This window comes from Pempheris klunzingeri, chromosome 7 (assembly GCF_042242105.1).
Source record: "Pempheris klunzingeri isolate RE-2024b chromosome 7, fPemKlu1.hap1, whole genome shotgun sequence".
Classification (NCBI taxonomy): Eukaryota; Metazoa; Chordata; class Actinopteri; order Acropomatiformes; family Pempheridae; genus Pempheris; species Pempheris klunzingeri.
Genome location: NC_092018.1, coordinates 4,513,006 through 4,534,414, shown reverse-complemented (window position 1 = coordinate 4,534,414; position 21,409 = coordinate 4,513,006). Strand labels below are relative to the sequence as shown.

General features: G+C 42.9%; 1 protein-coding gene across 1 annotated transcript; it reads right to left on the bottom strand.

Annotated features, from left to right (window-relative positions):
• Window positions 1–1,041: 1,041 nt before the first annotated feature.
• On the bottom strand, window positions 1,042–21,015 carry ssh1a (slingshot protein phosphatase 1a). The gene is made up of 15 exons (XM_070833248.1): window positions 20,886–21,015; window positions 18,192–18,229; window positions 12,226–12,326; window positions 8,568–8,632; window positions 7,802–7,923; window positions 7,236–7,304; window positions 7,007–7,072; window positions 6,508–6,702; window positions 6,260–6,353; window positions 5,753–5,881; window positions 5,503–5,549; window positions 5,242–5,388; window positions 4,610–4,810; window positions 3,797–4,499; window positions 1,042–3,674 (listed from the first exon to the last, which is right to left on the bottom strand). Exons 1-15 carry the CDS (start codon window positions 20,964–20,966, stop codon window positions 2,565–2,567), a joined length of 3,168 nt encoding a protein of 1,055 aa, XP_070689349.1. The 5' UTR covers window positions 20,967–21,015; the 3' UTR covers window positions 1,042–2,564.
• Window positions 21,016–21,409: the final 394 nt, after the last annotated feature.

Genomic DNA, 21,409 nt, shown 5'->3' with positions numbered 1-21,409 from the left:
TTGTTTCTCCTGGTCTCTATAGCAACGTCCAAAACAGGATACGTCCTCAGATAATAAAACAAAAGTGGACGTACGGCAGCCAAGAATTCAGCGGCAGAAGAAGGGGAAGAGGGGCGGGCCCACAGCCAGAGACTGCAGGCCGAAGGCTGCTGTGTTGACAGACAGGCAGCTAGCAGTGCCCATGTTCTCATCAAGTGGAGAAAAGTGTTACAGGTCACTCTCAATCTTGTCCAGACAAAAGCCAATCTGTCTCTAATTTAAGATCATCATTCATTCAAGACAGACTCCACAGGCTTCTTGGCACGCTAATGATGAGTTTTACAAATCTTCCTATTGAGTCTCTATGTCATTTAAATGTTTGCACGTTTACAGTAGTCAGACATGTCCACTTCACATTTCTGGAAATACCGGTCTCAGATTTCATGTGCATGTGTATAAAACAGAAGCTGAAATGCTTTGTACTAGTGTGAAATCACACACAAACAACACTAAGTAACACTGTTACTGCCTCACTGCCCCGCCGCCACATGTTATACTGTACACAGGGCCTACTATTCAATTTACAGACACACAGTCATATACTATAGGGGGAGCAAGCATGTAACTTAAGTAATTCACTGATGTCATGCAAACAGTGACGGGAAGCTAAATGTTATATAACCTGGCTGTTAGAAAACAGTTCTCCTGCCAAAGCATACAGATGGGGGCACAATGATGTAATGTCAGGATACACACTCCATCGCAGTGGAGTCACTTAGTTAAGCCTGTTACTGTTTCTCCATTCAGGAAGGCCTCAAGCACATCATTCATACCGTTCATACCGTTAACACGGTATCTTATACCACTGATCTATAAATATTACAGTAATGTTGTATCCAAATTTTACTTCCCTTTGTGTCTCCGTTTGTCTCTCAATCATTTCAAATAAACACTACTATTGTTTGAGTGAATTGTTTTCCATAAGAAAAAGCATGAGTCCTAGTGTTATGTAAAAGAAATGTTTATTTCCATAATGAACACATACAGTACATTATTTTGACCAACATAAAAAGTGCAATATGCATTCAAACTACAGCAATGTACAGTACAAAAGTTACTGCATACTTAAATATAAAAAGAAAATGGTTACAAAACTGTGAAGTAACCTATTGTGATCGTTGTCACGTCAGTGTGACAAAAGCTTTCAGACTCACCGATGATATGAGCATAAAAGCTTAACAGCTATGAGCCCAAAGACTTCACTGAGTCTCTTTCGTTCCTCCCAAAAGGTGCAAAAAGATGTGACAGCATTTTAAATACGAACATGATTGACATTACGGTTCACATATTTCTTACAGCTTCAATGGTGTTTCCAATCCAATTCGAGACAGCCAAAGAACTTTGGTCTTTCACATTTCAAAAAGCACAAATGAGTTAAAAATGTTGGCAACCCTCAAGGACGAGCTAATTCAAGGTAAGGAAGGTCTGGATGTAAAATGTTTCATGTTTTGTGTTCATATCGCTTTGAGAAATGTTCAGTTTAGCCTGGGAAAAACCCTCATGTACATTATGTGATCTGACTGCCATAAATCCTCAGTTCCTGTCACACTTGGAAATTTGTATTATGATTTCAAGCCATGCAGCGTGACTCCTCACTCAGCTCTCCCAAGAACACTGCTGGGAACAATGAGGTCAATAACATTACTCTGATGTTATTTTGGAAGATAGCTTGCTGTGTACCAGTATTGACTCAATAAAAAAGCAGTGCAAAGGAACAACAAACTCAGAATAGTTTTTGTTCTGTTTGTTGAAAACAGTGAGCAAGCCTCTGGCAAAACAAAGTCACAACCTTCTCTCCTCACTTTCATCCCATTCACTCACTCACAGACTCACATATTGTTACGCATAAATGCATTAACACACGCCTCAACATTTAAGTGAGTTCAAAACTGATTTTCTCACTTTAATTCGACACCAGTAAATGAACTGAATAAAACTCTAGCCTGGTGTTCATCTGACAAAGAGCTCCATGAATGCAACATGAGGTAACCATTAATTTTACAACCCTCTAGCATCTAAAACATAAACTGTGCGGTAAACAACTCTACATTTATTAACACTTTGCTTTCTGTTGAGCTCCATTGAGAAGCTCAAGTTCATTGATGTAAGCTACCACTTTGTACCAGACAAGTAAAAATAATCTAAGTGCCAATGGATACCATAATATAGTACATATCAGGTACTAACAGCTGTGAAGTTAAAGGTTAAAGAGCGTTACGTACCGTCTCATCCTGCAGTCTAACACACAGCTCTGTGCCTCTGGTCTCATAGGTAAGGCACTTGTTTGTCCGTGAATCAAACCAAGTTAGAGGTGAACTGATGGCTTTACACATTTGTCAGATACAGCAATATGACTTTCATCACTGTGAACAGCAGTTTGAGAAACAATGTGGCAAAGGAGAGTATACACTCCTTATTACAGTTGGCATTGTCTTTTGTTTTCATTTCGTTGGACTCGACTCTCCAGCCCCACAGGGTGACAGATGAAGGGATGGGTGGAGTGTATGTAACCTCCACTTGATGTGTCAGCTTCTGGGCTCACCTGGTAGTGCTCTCTCTGGAGTGTGCAGGCCCTTGCAGGGCTGAGGCAGGGCAGACGTGGTGGGGGAGTCCCACTCCAGGCCAGGATCTGGCTCTGGGGACAGCGAGAGGAGCAGTAGCGTTCCTGCGTCTGAGGAGCAGGCTGAACACAGGTCCTCCGAGGAGAAGTTGAGGCTGCCCAACTTGGCCAGCGAGTTGGACCGCTTCAGCCTCGAGGGCACGGTTAGGCCTGCCAGGCGCATGCGGGTCTCGATCTCCTGCGCCCTCTGACGCACGAGGCCAGGTTTCCCCCTCACGCTGCGCAGACTGTCACTGCTGGAGCTGCGCGTGAGCGTGGAGCCGTGAGGTGAGGAGGTGGGTGTGAGCAACCCAGACCCCACCACCCCCAACAAGGCGTCGTTGGTCAGTGGCACCACCAGTGGCTCTAACCGCACTTGGCAAGGTGTAGAAGATTTAGGGAAGTCCCCGGTGAAGCCGGAGAACTCCTCTTCCTCCTTGGGGTGAAAGGGGCTTTTTTTTGACATTTGGCATGCATGCAAAGGCTTCAGAGAGTCCAGGCTCTCCTGAGATAAACCTGTAAGTCTCTCTAGTCTCTCGGCACGCCGGCGGACCAGCCCAGATCTCTGTAGCTGCAAAAGGGTCTCCTGTTGTTGGCTAATGTAACAAGCCACGGCTGACTTCTCTTCCTCCAAATCCATTCTCATCAACTCGGGAAGAGCATCAGAAGAAGCTGCCGATTTGCATTTCTGACTCTCTGTCTTCACCTCCAATAAATCACCATCATCCTTCAGCTCGGGTGAGTGCACTGAGTCTCCTGGCTGCTCGTCTCTATTGAGCAGAGCTGTGGGCGTGGAGGCAGCACAGTTGGCACAGTCACACAGAGAGCCACAGGGGCACAGCGGTACCACTGAAGATGTGGGGCTTTCAGAAATGGTATGGGACGGTGGGAATGAAGCACTTGGGACTTCAGGAGGGCTGGGGTTAAGGCAAAGCTTAGAAAGCAGCGGTGGAGATGCGTCTTTCTTTTTGAACTTAGAATCCCACCAAGACACAGTAGAGGTGTCTACTGGAGGAGGGATGGAAGAAGATTTTTCCTAAATGAGGAGAGAGGAAAGAAAAAAAAATGTCAGAGGGAACGTGGTCATTCTTTCAAACTGGTCTCATGAAACGGCTTTTTCATTAAAAAATGTTGGTTAGTCATGTAACTCGAACTTACATTGAGGATATGTAGAGTGCTCAAATGGTTATTATTGTTGGAGTTTTCATTTAGGGTTGCTAGGTCCATCCCATTACCCTCTGTGTCCCCTTCCACTTCTGCATCTCGTGTTTCATCTCCTCCGCCTCCTGCCCCACCCCCTCCATCATCTGGTTGCATGAGGACCTCCATCTCCGCCTCCTCCTTTCGCACCTCTTCCTCATCCTCCTCCTCCACTGTGCTGAACTCCAGCCTGAGACGCAGCTCCTCTAGGGGTTCGGGGCCCCTGGAGCACGTCTGGGCAGCAGTTCCCTCTGCTGTAGGCCCAAAGTGGGGGAGTGGCAGGCCCTCACGCCCATCGAAAGCCTCATCATCCAGCAGAGCGTCCCGCTCCACATCCTCGATTTCTATAAAGACTTTTTCCATGCCGAGAAGAGGAGGGCCGCGCACGGGAGTTGACGGTTCGCTGTCGAGTGCTGAGTCAGAGAGCCGGCGGAAATAGTAGTTGTTGTAGGCAGGGTCGATCTCCAGCGAAACAGTCCTGCACGGAGAAGGGCATGCAGCCCCTTTATCAGAGAGCGCCTCCTCACAGCAAGGAGACATCCCTGGCTCTGGAGTCAGGTGGCCTCCCTCCTCCCCTCCACAACACTGAGCCAAGCCCTGCTGCCCCTCTGCCATCTCGCAGTCTGCATCTGGATGCCACAGCTTGTTGTGACGCTGTTTACTGGAAATATACAAATACAGCAAGGCGTAAAGAGGGCAGAACTCAAAAGACAGCTCCACTGAGAAAAGACAACTAGAAAACACACACAAACATACAAAAGGCTGCCGTACCTAGCATCCAGGATGCCCTCATATTCAGCCAGTTGTCTCATGAAACTTGGGTTGGGTCTTGTGATGCTCCGCTTTTGCTTGACGAAGTTGTAAGCCTTCTCTAGCGACCAGCCGTACTCCTTCATGGCGTAAGCGATGACGGTGGAGGCAGACCGACTGACACCCATCTTACAGTGAACTAGACACTTGGACTGGTTCTTTCTATGGGGGGAGAATTTAAAACATAATCCTAAAAAACATGGTGTGACCAAAAAAAGTCAAGTAAATAGAGTTATCTTGGGGTTTCAACTGCATCTCATGGTCCTGGTCCTGATCCTGAAATTACTGTATCTAAGGTCAAAAATGATCTTTCATCCTCTATGAAAACAGTTAAAATACATATTAGCTTTAATTTCTATAAATAAAAATTCTAAATTCTAATAAAGTTAAAAAAAAAAACCACAGCATACAATTAAAATGACTTGTAAAAGACTTGAAATGTGTGGAAATATTTGAGGAAAGAAATGATCATAATTCTCTTTGCGAAGGCATGTAGAAAAGTAGCATATGATAAGTAAATGTGAGTCTCCTCTAATGATGAGATGTCTGATACATACGAGGGCAACATGTTTTCACACCCACTCACGACTCACTTTGCTTTAACAATAAAGTTGTATGTGTCGTTCCAGTGAGCCAGCAGGTCGGTGGCCTCTTCATCGTAGACGCGTATGTTGTGATAACTGAATGTGCCTGGAAAGAAGTTGTCTATCTCCCTGGTAACGTTGAGGATATGGCCCACCCTGGGGAGGAGAGATAATGTTAACTCATCAGCAACATTCTTTCTCGGTCGAATCATAATGAAAATGTTTTTTGGTATGGCTATCTTAGCTCCACTATAATACAAAATAAATCACCCTGTTTCTTGCAGCTCTTCCAAATTAGATGCATTCCATTCGGAGCCCTACAAACAAATGGAGGAAAATATTGTTCAGACTGAGTATATTTTCAAATCTTTGTGAGCTTGTTCCTTCTCCAAAAATGATCTTTGCACAGGAAAGCAGTTTTCCTTTGGGATGGAAATGAAGGGGATTGGTTTTAACTCGGTTATTCACAGGAGATAACAGATGTTTTGGTGAACGTAAGAGATGGTAACAGTCGTCCTACCAGGTAGACGTGGTCAAAGATGAGAGTGGCTTTGTCCATCTGACCCAGGATCAGCAGCATCTCATTGTCGATGAACTCTTTGTACTCCTTCAGGTTACAGTTCATGTGCTGCTCCACCTCTGTACGGATCTGACAAAAGGAATTATACAGTATGTGTTGATTTTGGTAAATCACTGGTATAGTTTGTATAGTAAAACCTATACAAAAATTATGTCTGTCAAAAGACTATCAAATCATAATTATGACATTATACAGCATATTCATATAACAATTTATAATACACAATAGTGTAAATAAGATTCCTGAATTTAGAAAATATTCTAAAATCTTATTCTCGAAACATCTATGAAACAACTTCCATACAATTTAATTCTGAGGTCAGTTTGAAAACTAGTAAAACATCTGAGTCGTGCCTCCTTCCTCAGAGAATGAAATGTAAACGCTGTCACTGAAAATGAAACTATGAGAAATAAATGCAAACGTGCAAAAATGAAAATGCGTGTTTACCTGTTTGCAGGTGACGTTCTCGAGGTCCTGGCACGTCATGATGCTTCTGAGTTTGGCTTTAATAAGGCACTCTGTCCTCTCTCTCTCTGAGGGCCTACCAAAGATTAAGTCTCATAAAAAGCTCACACACCGACTCACACAGTAGCAGCTCTTCTTGAAATGTGAGGCTATTACAACAACAGGTACAGCAGGGATTAGATTCATCTTTACACGAGGGATCTGATTTCAGTCGGTTTGTGTTTACTGACTTGTCGACAAACATGGTGGGCGAGTCTGGTCGTGTGGTCTCCAAGTCCTTCATGGCGTTCCACTCGTTGATGCAGCTCTGGTCCGATGAAATGCAACTCTCATAGTAGCCCATCCAGGTGAGAGCCATGCCTCCAGGGAAGTAGTTGTACCTGCGTGACACCTCGCATACCTTGTGCAGCACCTGCAGGGCTGACCTACATTGTGGTTGTTTGGACAGACAGAGGTCATAGTTTAAAGATTAAAGTAAGTCTGACTTTGTGGGACATTTCAGTAAAAAAATAATCATATTACTGTGGCACTAAGACTGTTTAGGGGTCTATGCAATTCTCTGCACATGCCTCTTCATGTCAGCAGGTGGCAGACTGAATCAGCACTGTCTCATCCTGCCTCACTGCAGCAGAGTGGCACGTGTTCATCAGGAGATTAATTGTGGTGTGTCATGATGCTAAGTTTCTTTTTAGGCAGCCACTGTGGCTCCAGAAGTTGTTCATTACTCACCACATAGCCTGCACTGACACGGGTTTGAAGACGTGAGTCCGACCTGCCGTGTTCACAGTGAAGCCCCTGAGGAGGGAACAGACACAGACGGTCATTCCCTGAACGCCACGTAGCTACGCCTGTATCACGTTCATCCAAAGCGTCGGGTGTACATGCAGTGTTGTAGGGACACATGACTGGGTTAAATGTCGCAGCTGTGCTCTCGGTCCGGACAGCAGGGGTCACTCACCCATCTCCATCCAGATGGATCTTTGCGTCACTCCACAGAGGTAGCACCATGCCGATCGAACAGCTTTTGCTGGCAGAGAAGAATGAAGATTAAATAGCAGGAAAATAGAGGGAAAATTCTACTTTTCTTTGAAATGATGCACAGACAATAATGTAAATGTGATTTTCCACATTTAAAAAAATGCTACATTCAAGAATAACTCAAGGAATATGTGTGAATCTAAAACAAACAAGACATATAATAATAAGTTTTAAAAGTCTGTTTTTATGTACAGTCGTGAGGATTTACTGGCCACTAGTGAATATGTAGACAACTGAGAATACTAGGTCACTGGGGGGAAAGAACTACTGTAAAATTGTTTCTGATTCTACAAAAACATTTAGTGTGCCATTTAGCACATATATAGTAGCTCCAGTTTGAGGTAGAGCTCAGTGAGTTTAGAGTTTAGATTAATAAATGCAGTTGATTTGTCGTATCTACGAGTAACAGAAAGTAAGTGAACATATCAGTTCATTAAAGGTTCATCTGTCTGCGTGGGAAACACTGATCATAAAACAAACTCTTACCAATCTTTGCTGGTAAAGTCGATTCCCAGTAGGATGTTCTCCTCTGTGTCTTGTCGCCCACTAGTGTACAATACCACCATGTACCGCACACGATCTGACCATGCACTCTCCAGCCGCACCGCCTGGACAGGGTAAAGACGACTTATTACAAATACAAAGCCAGAACATTTTGGTTTAGAGTAATTGTTTTTGTGGTAGTGCCAAGCGAAATACATTTAATTACCAGTTTATTCAAGGGAGAGTTTGGCTGAAACTTATCTACTTTTGGCAAACACAATAAATAAACTTAAATCTTGTGAGCTGACCCATATTTAATTCAAACAAATCTTGTGTGGCAGGTTTTACCATGTGCAAAATGATCTGATTGTACGCAGCAGCAAATGCCCTAGAGAACTGACCCTCATGTTACAATCTGTGTCCAACAAAATGTCACAGCTGGATGTGCGAGGAAAAAAGCACAGATTTGATGTAATAGGGTAACCGAGTCCTCAGGATGTGTGAGAACACAGCGCTGGTAAACATAAAACGAAATAACTCACATTAACGCATACACACATACAGCATGGAAACATTTGGTAATGCTCTCCTGAGTGTGTTCAAACCCGCTCTCAAGAGCTAGTAATTACAGAGAACAAATAAGCTTCTTAAGTACACAATAAAATGCATTCTGGAGGGCTCGCTGTGCCAGGCTGGTAGTCACTGACCTGTGCGTCTGTGTGTGCATGTTTTTATTTTGATGTGTGTGTGCACTTATGTTGTCTCTCACCAGTTTGATTCTGTCCTCTGAGCGAAGAATGTTTATCATCACCTGCAGGTGTTGAGGTAAGTCGCCTGTTGAAGAAGATCATAAGGAAAATTGATCCATGATGATTTGACAGTGATAATAAATTTACCTCGTCATTCATATCAGTACATTCTGACTTAAAACAGAAGATCCAAAGATGATGAAGCCTGTTCCCCTGATTAAGAATATTAATGAGAACATAATGCATGGTGGAGGCAAAATGTGCTGATTAAAGGCTTTACTTTAGTCTAGTGAAGGTATGTGAAGTTACACCGCTCCCTAGTGTTTAACTATGACCTGCTCATTGAAGAAAAATGAACTGACAATACATTTTCAAGGTATGACCTGTCAGTGAAGCTGGATAATAAAACGGGGTGCGGAGGTGGACCAACAGCAGGAGCCAAAGTAGCAGCTGATGGAGAGCCAACTACAGTATGTTGAAATATGTCACAACAAGCAGACAAGTCATATCGTCCTGACTGGTTCCTGGCATGAAACAGAAAGTGCCCGACACTCTGCCTTGTCATGAACTCTTGTTATCTGATTTACAGCCGCATGTCTCTTCAGCAAAACATGTTCAAAGTGACGTTATGTTAGATTCCTCACAGCGCGCCAATGATCACTTTGTGTCGTATCTCATTGTCTTCATATCTGTTTTTGTTTCTTTGGATAAAGCTCTGCACTGTATCTACGAATCACAGACTGATTCACAACTCCTTCTGAAGTTTCATAGCCACCGACCAGTCTTTCTTAATATGCTGACTAAAATGATTCTTGTGGCAAAATCAGCGTTTTTAATGTCACGATGAAACAGACATGTCTTGGTCTAATAACAAATAATAATAACAATAACAAATTTTTTCAAATGACAGAAAAAACTCAAATTGTGCCAAAATCTTTTAAATTCTTTTAAAATCTGATATAAAAACATTCAAGATTCTGCATTAGAGTGGTTGAGGTGTTGCCACTCCAAACACAACTGCTAAACATAAACAGAGCTGAAATCTGGTTTGGATGAATCCAAGTGGATCAAACTGTTTAGAAAGTCAAGTGAGTTAATGGCCTTAGTTCACGTGTTTCTTTGGCAGCCAGGTGGGCATCTGTTCTGAATAATAACAGCTGCAAGATATGAGAGTCATACACAGAAATGTAAATATATAGACAGACAATTATGTATCATGTGTCCATGTTGATGCGAGAGGTTCAAACCAGTTCAAATAACTACCTCGACTGACTTTCAGCTTAGAAATATGCAGCAGTTTAGTCTGCATTCCTGGGCACTCATTGATTCATTCCCCAACTGTTGGAGGGAGCCTGAGATTCAAGAATTGCATTGCCAACGACCACTTCCTGTAATTGTTGTGCATGTGACAGTAAAGAACTTGTTAAGGAAACAGCTCGGTTGTGTGTAAAAACAGATTGACATTTACTGACATTTATAAAATGGCATAAATGTTGTAGCTCTGGTCAGTACGGCTTCACAGTTAAGGTTGTTTTCATCTATCTTTCGAGATCTGTAATGATGTGTTATTTTCCACAAAACTGCCTTGATGAGACCAGATGATCTTTGACTCTGTTTAAGTCAGTGATTCTAGGATACAGTGCACAGACCACGAATGCCTTCATCAAGCACTTTGCACAAATAACCTCGCTATGTCCTTTTTCTGCGGGCCACAGTTACTGGGAAATTAGACAACTATTTCTCCGGCCAAATGTTTAATGAGAACAAAGCAGGACCAGCAAATATGTGGGTTACCTGACAAAGTGGTTGGTAGAGTGGACAAAGCTGCCAACCATGACTTGCCAAATGGCTTGGCAGAATATTGGCCGTTGGCTGGTGCTGATTTCCCATCATGCCAGTGGGCTGTAAAGTCAACTTTATGTCTTTAAAGCAATGATTGTGGCTTTCAATTGTGACTTTTAAAAAAACAGGCTTTGATTAAACACACCAGCCTTTCCATTGTTCGGTCCAATCAATAAAATAAGACTCTAGTAGTAATAGTAGGAGTTTTTTGTGGTCTTCAGCTTTCAACTGGTCATTGCATGGTTGAACCAGGATTAAACCATTTCAGGACAGAGGCAAAGCACACCAGGCAACTAAAATAAGACATAAGATACCAAAAACAGAAAAGACATGTTGGCAATAAAGTGCTAGAATTAATAAAAAGCTTTTCTAAAAAGATACGTTTCTGAGAGGTAATTTATAAGATGTCACAGATCCGACAGCCTCAGATCCTCTGGCAGGGACCACCTTTAGTCTTTAGTCTTGACTCAGCAACTGCCAGCAGAGCCCTACCTGAGAATCTGAGGCTGCTGAAGGTGTGAGACAGTTTTCTTTTTGGTTTAATCCTGGATACAATCCAACCTAGATGATATATCAGTATGAATGACCTTCTCTAGATGAGGCTGAGAGAGAAATGACCTGGTCTTTGAGACGCTCATTAATTGTAAAAAACATGATTGAACAATGTTTGTAATTTGCTTTTCAGATTAAAGGTCACTGTCACAAAGCACACCCAGGTCAGAGGAGCTACTGAAGAGGAGGCGTTACTCCTGACTACTGAGAGAGTTCTGCTTGATAAATAGGATTTAAAGCAGCCTAGAGCAGTGTCCCTGATGCTAGCCCACTTTTCATGGCAATCCAACAGGGCAGAGAGATCTGCAGCGTCAAATGCAGAGCTTAAATCAAAAAGAATTAAAATCGCACAGCTTCAGCTATAAGTAAACGGACGCTTTGATGGGAGTATTCATAAAAGAAATAAACTCTGAGTAAACAGCCTTCTCTAAAACCTTTGATTAAAAAAATGGTGATTTAGCAATGGGTCTAAAATATTCAAAATTGGCAGGGTCAAGGCTTGGTTTGTTTAGCAGTGGGTGTACCTGCCTGTATCTGACAGGCATGAAATATAAAGGACTGGACGAAGGCTTTAAGTTGACCATTGTGTTCCTAGAAGTGCACAGTTAAAGGGACTCAAAATGATAAAACAGGGCTGAGGGGTTGCAGTGTGGAGAAGGAGGCAGATCACCTGTACCATGACCAATCCGGAGCTTTATTTCATTTACTTTGCTCGTGAAGAATAGAAAATTGCGACTTCAGTTTGTTGGCTAGCAGAAGAGTTTGCCACTGATTCAATGGGGTTAAGACAGTTTGTTGACAGAATGCTGGAGAAATAGGAGGACCTGGCTTAGTTCTTTCATAATTTGATATGAAACCACTAGACTATTTTTGAAAGTTAGTTGTTATGTAGCTTCGATAAAAAAACATAAGGGGTATGTTGAGAATAGTCAAACATATTATGCACCCATTACTCTGTACAGTTAGCACAGTGAGAAACACAGAGGTCACACGAGGTAATGTAAACAATAAGGGTCTACTTTAATAGTCAACAGAAGTTTTTCTCCCAGTGCTACCATGTACTGGATTTAAGCACTAATCTGCCTAAGCTATACGTCTGGAACATGCTTATCAACACATGGCAGCCTCCATCCTCCTCACCTCGGCTACAAACATCTGCTGCAGTATCAGGGAGCGCAGAGAAGTCTGACGAGGAGATCGATGAGATCTGACCTACAGTTTTTGAGCTAAACTGATGTGGATAACAGGGTGTGCTCTTTGGGTGTCATGCCTTGTGGTTCTCACCTGCAAGTTTGTGGTGAGGATGAGCTTTCTGGCCCTGTTGACTGCTTCCCTGCTGCAGGAAGAGAGCAGCACCCTTCACCATGAAGAAGCTCTCACTCAGGCTGCAAAACAAATAAGAGTAAGGAGTTAAAAGCCTTGAAACGTAGACACCACGCTGCAGAGCGACAGCTCAGCGCGGTCGTTCCAGCTTGTTCGTTGGACAGTGAGAATGAGAAGGACAGATGAAATATTAAGTATTAACAGGACGGTTCAGTTCAGTTCAGCCACAGCCAACGAGATGAGCATAAATCAGGATCGCCTGCTGCCGGTGATCACCTCAGTAGCTGAGTGGAAAAGCCCAGCTGTCAAGTTACGAGGCAGACCTCAGGTCTGTAGCAGCCATAGATCAAGCTTTGATCCTGAATGCTTATCTGTCTTTTTTCTGCTGCATGGGCTGCACTCAGATTTAACTTGTCGGGTCTCTGCTAGCTTGGTGTAATGCAACAAAAACATGAATAATTGATCTAACTGCAGTTGTTTGTGATGCCTTTACTGAAAAGCAGCTTTTAACAGTTCACACCTATTTGTAAAACTGACTTTTTAGGTTTGGAGCTGTCAACAGATGACATAAGCAATAAAAAGAAGTGAGGTGTTTCCTCGGGCCATTCATTCCAGTTCTCTGAAAAAACAATGTGAGCACATTCATAAATCTACCTGTCAGCAGGGTGGAACACATGCACCATGTATTCTGTGTGTGCAGTCTGGCAAACTAGGACATGATTAGGTAAATAAAGAAGTGATGTCTTATGAGAACAAAATCCAAAACAGGAGCTGGAAACAAACCTGTCACTAAATATATCTACAACATCAAAGCATTAGTATAGTGTGAGTTATACTAGATCATTTAAGCTTTAAAGAGCAATGCTATCAGTCTAATATTACTTTTAACTATGGCACCTTAAGAAAGACCAATCCATCTTGCATTAGCATAGCCTATATTGGTGTATATCATAGAAAAAATACCTTTTATAAGGAAACATCCCCTACATCTATAAAATAACCACAACCCACTGAGCAAATGCTTTTGGTTTAAACAGGCAATAATGAAAGTCTTAACATCAACAACTACAACTTTCACCGTCACATTTTCACATCCAGCTCTGAAACTGCTCCCTCACTCAGCTCTCTCTGATCAGACTTTCAAAACCCACATACAGAAGAGCAGGCTAAGGCCAAACAGATGATTTGTGGGAACAATGGACTTCGTTTTGTGCACCTCACAATAAATTCCCTCCGCCCCCAGTGCCACAGAAAAAAGTTCCACAGTGACAAAGCACGGGGGTGGACACTTCTCAACAGGAGCTTTTGTCTCACTTTAGTGGATTTTTGTTTCAGTCTGTTCTCTGTTTGAGATTTATGAGGCTGTCAGGAGGGTCTACTGTCAGGGAGTGATGGATAATATGAGGCAAAAGTGGCAAGAGCAAAAAGAGAGCCACAGCCTTGTCACTGCTCGGTATGCTGTACTAAGTCCACAGGTCTTAGTCTGTGATACCTGATAACTGAAAACATTTAAAGGTGCACTTTGGTGAAACCTGAAGACGTGTGAAACGTGTCCTTATGTGTAAATGAAGAACTTTCCCACTGCTTACAGACTGTACTCAGACATCCTAATTAAACAGCCTCAGCTCTACTGTCTCTTGCCCTGCGGCACCCTGCTATCAGCTTCTCCACAAACACTACGACTAAAAATACATCTGGTATCAAAGCAAACAAAGACTATGACAGAAGAGCTTGCCAGATAGCCTCAACGATTCTGCATGATTACAACCTGCAGTACCTATAGCTGCTGTACAGACAGAAAGACAAACCAACAAAAAAGGCCAGACAACTGAACAACCAAATTCATCACTGAAACTCAGCCACCAATGCATCACTGAGGTCCACTATCTCATATCAGCTGGACATGTTCACTGATTGATTCAGTTTCCTGGCCTGAAGTGACACCATGTTGTCTGTTGCAGAATGATTCAGCCAACAGTCTTACACGAAAGTAACAGATTAAAAAGTTAAACCAACATAAAGGCAAATGATTCAAAACTCAAAACTGTTCAAAAACATAACCACTGAGCATAAGGCAAGAAGTCAAATCCTTAGTCAAGTGTTTGAGTTCAAATCTCATCAGTGAAACCCCATTATAGAGGATAAACTTCACTCACATGCGGTTTATCTCACTCTGGGTCAGCACAGCGTTCTCCACAAAATACGGTAGCATCTTCATCATGGCCTCCTGAATGGGTTCTACAACTAGATGCATTGTGTTGGCCTGAACGAAACCCAGGCCTCTCTGCCGTGATCTACCTCCTCTTCATCAGCCGCCAGCAACAGTGAAGGAGCAAAGTGCGAAAGAAGTAGAGTGATGGTTTCAGATCTTGGCCCACCACTATTGAGTGACAGACTGACTGACAGCCTGCAATCGTCTGTGCTGCTCAGTGAAGAAGTGCCGTCTGTTCAGACGCCACACCCTCATGTTTCCTCCTCCTCCTCCCTCATCTGAGCGTCTCTGAGTGTGAGACAGACTCCTGCCTGGGGGGACGTACTGCAGTCTCCACCCGCTGCCTCCAGCACACACAACTGTGCTTGTCTCCTCCGTCTTTTGTCTGTGTCACACTTTTGAACAGTATACTGAAGGTTACATGCTCAGGTTAGACAGAAAGTAAGAGAAAATTTCACATCTTTCATGAATGATAAGCACAAAAGTCAATAACATGCAGAGGGTTACAGAGGACAATGAATCCACTAGAATTCAAGAGATGGATTTCCCTTTCCTCCACCATGAACTCTGTGATTCTTTACTTTCCTCATCCATCAGCTCTGACTCAGTACAAAGTGAACAACAGGCTTCCTCTTTAGCCACTGCAAAACATTTCCACTCTCACGATCTTGTGTTGCTGTCCAACAGAAACCATCTCTCCAAAATCCACTGAGAGTGCCGTTTTCTCTCTCTGTCTTCCGGTGGGGGGGTGGGGTAAAGCACACTGAGGAATTTCGGCCAAAACTTCCTAATGGGATGCCTCCGTGTGCATGCCACCTTAAGGGTCAACAGCATCCAAGGCAGTGCCTCCAGGGAGCTTAACACATGGGCCAAGCACTGGTGGGAAGGGCGGTGAGAACTGGCAATCTCCCAGAACTCCCAAATCTCATTATACCCAAGCTTATAAGGGAGGGATTATCTTGTCTCTCTCCTTCAAGTGGCCAGCACTGGCTGTCACTCACTGCAAACAAACCACAGTGTGTTAGATTATTAGAGAGTACAACACGTTAAGGAGGAAATCCCTTTCAATGGTGAAATATTCTATTTAGATGCGTGAAAGGAAAGTAAAACGCAAAATGGAAATAAAATATAATCATGCTACGGCAGTTGAGCCAGCAGATTAGTCTGTATTTGGGGGTTAAAAGCTCATATAGGCTATAACTTTCTTTGTCACTTTCCCTCTCTCACTAGGAAAACTCCTACTTATCCAATGAAGTGGTTAATGAAGTGGTTAATGAAGTGGCATGACTATATTAATCTGGGAGGATTTGCTAATAGACATGAACAATAGCTCTGCGACACACATAACAAGATAGCCCTCCTATTCTCCTTGACAATAGGACAATGTCTGTAACACCTGGTCACTGGCAGCACACGAGCTGACGTAGGTTCTGTCATGTTCCAGGTGGAAACTTGGACGGCTCTGTGGGTCAGGTGCATGTAGAGGTGCAGGGATCTGATTGGACATGCGAAGTTCCTGTGCACGCAAGGTCAAGGTGTAGGAGCGGGAGGCAGGAATGATGGCATGTCACAGAGTTAAGGTATAGTTTGGTGTTGCAGCGGTGGCCAGATGGGCATGAATAGGGCCAAACAAGACCAGATGTCCTCTTAGACACTGCTCTGAAACACCAGGTATAGCGGTATGTGGGAGAGGTGCACAGAGGCAGCACCCAGGCTGGTTCATTCGTGGTCTCAGAGTGTTTTGCACACACCGGCACAATGAGGGGAAAAAAGCCTCCTCTTGGGGCTGTCAGTTGCATAATGCTAGCATTTTCTCACTTGCTCCACTGAAAGGGGGTAAAAAGAGAGAGAGGGAGGGGCAGGACGGGGAGGAACAGAACTCCTCAGGTGTCAGTGAAGACACACAAATGACATCATCTTGTTAACCTACAATAAAGACCTAGAGGTGGTGCTTCTACTGCTGTTTGTCTGCGTAAGTTGTTCCTATCCACACATATCATACATTCAGATCCAGAAGGAGAATTTTAAACTATTATAGCATGAAAATCACTACCAGTCTTCACAAGTGTGCAAATTTGAGTGAGAAAAATGAGTGTTGCGGTGTTGCAGAACGCACTTCCCATTAGAAGTGAGAGTGTCCCGGTATATTTCTCTGTGGAGCTAATAATCTGCTGAACACATATTTCTTGCCCAACTCTGCAGTGCACAAGATGGTAAGATGAAATCATTCTTTGGTTCAGTGCCACTGACACCTGCAAGATGTTTACGTTGGCCTCCATCAACCCCTTGGGCTTGTCATCGTTATCAAGGTCAGTCAGGTACAGCAAGCGCAAACACTCCCACTTGGCAGTCAAATAGCAGTCCGTTAACAGATTTATCTTGTGCGCTAGATCAGTACACCCTGATCTTAGGAGAATATGCCTGTCAAATAAAAGACAACTTAATATGCTGTAATAATTTAATTGCATAACGTGGCTTACCAGCCACTCAAAAAAATGGAAAGCAAGACCGGACTTGCACCATGAATAGATCATTCTCACACACATGCACTCCTTAGGGAAAATGCATAGGCTGTATGGCTGAAAATTGAACTCTTAGAATGACGCATTTGATTATCTTAAATGTGTGATTATCTTAGATGTGAAAAATCTGCACAGACTCACATTCACATTCAAACAGAGGATTCTGTCGATATGAATGACACATAGAGACACAGTTGTCGTCATTCTCACCATCTTGACAAGTGGATATTACATGTAGGACCAAAAGACATGTGGGCTATTACAAGAGCTATTGTATTGATCTACTCTTAAGTGAAATTAAAACTCTCAGGCACAACTTCACTGCAGCTGGATTACAATGAGATGCTGGCTTTCAAATTCAGCTTGATGAACAATGTTTCTTCTGTTTGAAAAACATCTTTGAAAACTTTGAAACTGCCCCAGGGACTCTGCTATAGCTTTTCACAGAGAACTAACTTCATCAAGTTTTAACCTGACTGAGTCACACTGTCACAATTTGTAAAACACTAATCTCTTTAAAAGTATTTTTAGTCTTGTCACACTATCGGTACACACAAAAAACATGAAAACTTTTGACCAAAAATTTGCTGATTTCAGCATCAAGGCCTGTTATGCATTTACCGTAGAGTCATGGTAGTTTTTCATATTTCAACATAGTGACTTATTTGATTAATCCTCATATAAAAATCAATCAGACAATAGCTGACTAGCCAGAACTTGCAGGGTGAAAAAGTTTATAAAGCAGCACCGGGGTGAACACTCTGTTTTTCAATGACTAAAAGAGTCAAGTACCAATATCATGATCAGCTTTCTGTCAATCCAATATCAAAAATGTACTAAAAAAAGCTGTGGAAAAGCCAAGTGACTCAACCGATTATTCACAGTTCAAGCACAAGCTCATCAGTCTTAGTGCTGATATAAATGCAGACACCCTTGTCAACATATTCCTTGACAGACTCTGCTATCAGGAACTGATGACTCTGCCAACAAGACAGACAGACAGGTGTTTTATTACACTGACGCTTAGTTGTCCTCGTTTGTTGATGCCAGCTAGTCTGCCGCCACTCTACATTTCACTGAATGACTCAAAGACAGATGCAGCCAATCAGTCAACAACACCTGTGTATAAAATTTGACTTGCTTTGAGTGTACCATGCAGCAGGAGGGCTAAACTGAACTTTGAGTAAACTTACCTCTGATTTATTCGCCGTTCATCTTCACTCCCAAAATCCTGTAATACAGATGAGAGAAAAATGAATACATGAAACCCATTTTGACATTATTAACAAACATACTGAGCCTGCCACTTAAACATAAAGGTAACCCACAGCGGAGATGCTGACATGCTCAAAAGAATCAAAATACAGCAATTCCTTTAAAGTACAACAAGTCCAAATTGCAAAGATGCTAAATATCAGTACTGGTATAGTTTTTTATGGCAGATACCACTACTCTTGTCATTAAATGATCTGTACTGCTCTATGTGGTGAAAATGGGCTCACTGATGTTTCATCAAACAGGGACTGTGGGCACAGGTGAGAATAGTTTGACTTAAGCACCAGAAGGGAGCAGAAAATCTAAGTTTGGCAGTCAAAGTCAGTCTTGTCTTTTGTTCTCAGACTGCTGTCAAACACAACAGTACCAGTGTAGTCACTGCAGGTGTGTGTTAAACACACCACCTGGAGGAGCTTGCGAGAAGCAGAGGGAGCAGATATGACTTAGAAGTTCCTCAGCATAAGAAGTGAGCCTGCTAAAACTACCATGGCTGCAACATATTAAATGACAAGCAATTACATGGCAAGGGTATAATTGGGATTAGTTCAGCTGACCAACCAGCACACGCTGCGGCAATCAAAGTCAAAAGCATCTGTTCGGTTTGGTCACAAACCTGCTTTTTTCAAGAAAACAAATCACATTTAGCAGAATTGATAGCATGCTGCCAGCCAAACAGTTAAGGGGGGGTGAGGGAGGATGGCGACTGCAGGAGCCTGTTAAGAGGTTTGCTTTGTCTGGTGGTTTAGCACCCAAATAAATACAGCAGATACAGATTTCAGTTTTGCTTGATTTTTATGGAGTCCGTTTAATCATGATTAGGATTTTACAAAACTCACCAAGACGTCTTTGACCAATTTTGAAAAAATCTACATCTGTGTTTTACTATGAAGTGGTGGATTTTTTTTTACATGATAAATTACAGAATACAAAACAAATTCATGAGTGATTTTGACCTAAAGTAGATGCAGTGATTGAGGAAAATGATATCTACATGTTCATACAACAAAGCAAAAGTTGGGAAATACACTAAAGGCAAATAAAATGATGCAAGATCTGACCAATGAAAAGTTTAGGAAATCCTATAGCCACCAATGTACAGCTGCAGCAAGTCAGCAGGAAAAAAAGCACAAATGCGATGGCATACAGAAAGAGGAAGAGGACCAGTGGGTGTTAGAGAATCATTCTGCAAGCAGAGCATGTAACACTGCATAACTAACTCTCCATTACTGTGTATTAGGGTAAATAGTCTCACACAATGACTGCCTCGTGCCAGCATATATTAAACCTGTATCCCTCTGTTCCCTCTTCCTCCCTTTCCTACAGTAACACTCCACCACCCCACCCGCCGCTCACAAGTAGATGACATCATAGCTGCAGCAGCTTCCTGCCAGCTTTATCTGTCACACCTCGCCACGCTGCGGGACTACACCAGCGCTCAGGAAAGACACTGACATCCAGGGATGAAACACAGTCAAACCAACGGGACCAATTCCCTTAAGAAGGAGCAATCTATTTGCGACCAGTGACGCCTATGCGTGACATTTAAAGGTTTTAAACATGGTGTGAAAGCATTGTTGCCCAACATTGTTTGGATTAAACCCATCTCTTGCTCAAACCCTGATGTGCTGTGAGTAAACCCAGCTCTAGATGTCAAGTCTGCTCCCTCTGATGTGGTCAGAATAAGGTGAGCTCTCTTGTTAATAGCTGATGGATAGCGCCCCCGTCTGGCAACTGAAACAAGGAAAATAATTGTGCTAGAAAATAGCAGACAGCAGCTATCTGAATGATTAGTAGTTACTTTTTCTTGCTGAGGGTGCCCAGAAAGCAAGAAAGCTAAAACTGTGCCTCTCCCCTGTTATAAAGAAGTAAGTGTCTACCTAAAAGTTCAGTCTTTTTCCCCATGTTGCTGTTTCCTAGTCTGGAAATCTCCTACTTTTCTATTCTTTGGTGATGAAAGTCTTATTGGAGGGACCAACAAGACAGCACAATAAAAACCAACACAGGAAACAGCCTGTGTAACTGACTGACTGTCTGCTGTAGGAAATACAGCTACATCCAACCAACACACTACAACATAAAAGTAGTATTATTATAGTATTAGTGAATGAATGTGACTTCAGCAGGGCTCAGGCTTCAGCTAGTCAGTCACTGCTGTGCTATTGTTTATTGTATTTGTTCGCGATGTTGAAGGAAAAGATGTTATTTTCAATAACAGCCAGTCACATCATAAACAGCTAACATTAGCTAAAGCTTCCATCATTCATACGGCACTTGTCAAGCTCTGCTAGCTCGTACAAATTAACACCAACATTAACGGGCTTGGCGAGCTTTTATGTTTTAACTGGATTGAAAAATGGCAAATCTATCAGCCGTGTTGGCGTTTGTGGCGGCCGGCAGTATCTGTTTATCAGTCACGGAGACGTTTGCTAGCTCCCGTTAGCTAGCTTAAGCCCTAGCTAGCATAACACGTTAACTAACGTTGCTAATGTAGCATCAATCAACGGGCCTTTCTCCGGCAACATCTCCCACATCCTCAGCCTTCCCACCAACACCTCTCTGTCGTTACTTTTCTTTTTTTTTTTTTTTTTTTACACCCCCGGACCCAGACTGACCTCCCCCGCGGTCGTGGTGGCTGTGCTGGCGGTAGATGCGGCGCTCGGGGTCGGGGACCGCTGCAGAGTGACCAACGCCATGGCTGGAAGCTGAGGAGGATGCACCGGCCGGCCGCTGGGCCTGGTGAGCTGCTAGCTGCTGGGCTAACGATGCATTCAAGTGATGGAGGGACGGAGGGAGGGAAGGAGGGAGGGAGAGCAGCGAGAGGAGGCTGATTATCCTGCAGGAGGTGCTGCCTGTGAGGCCCAGTCCATCCTCATGGCACTCCCTTGGTAATAAAATAGTAGTTACTAAATATGGCAGTGGTGGTTCATTTAAAGTACTTTATGTAAGACTAAGAGAAGATATATCAGAAAAGTGCATATGTAGGATTTTATAAAATAAGGTGTATTGAATATAGAATAAACATGAACTACAATATAATAAATCAGAATAAAGACAAGAAAGAAGAGTGTTGTGCTACTGTAAAGCTGACAAAGTGGCTGACATGAGATCCAGGATTTATTAATAATATCAGTAACAC

Bases quoted from the DNA above. Each gene is read 5' to 3' on its own strand.
- ssh1a (XM_070833248.1), bottom strand. From the start codon at position 20,966: ATGGCGTTGGTCACTCTGCAGCGGTCCCCGACCCCGAGCGCCGCATCT. The intron at 7,073-7,235 runs GTGAGTGACCCC...TTCCCTCCTCAG, and splicing joins ATCCATCTGGATGGAGATGG to GGGCTTCACTGTGAACACGG. The intron at 4,500-4,609 runs GTACGGCAGCCT...GTATATTTCCAG, and splicing joins GAGGGCATCCTGGATGCTAG to TAAACAGCGTCACAACAAGC.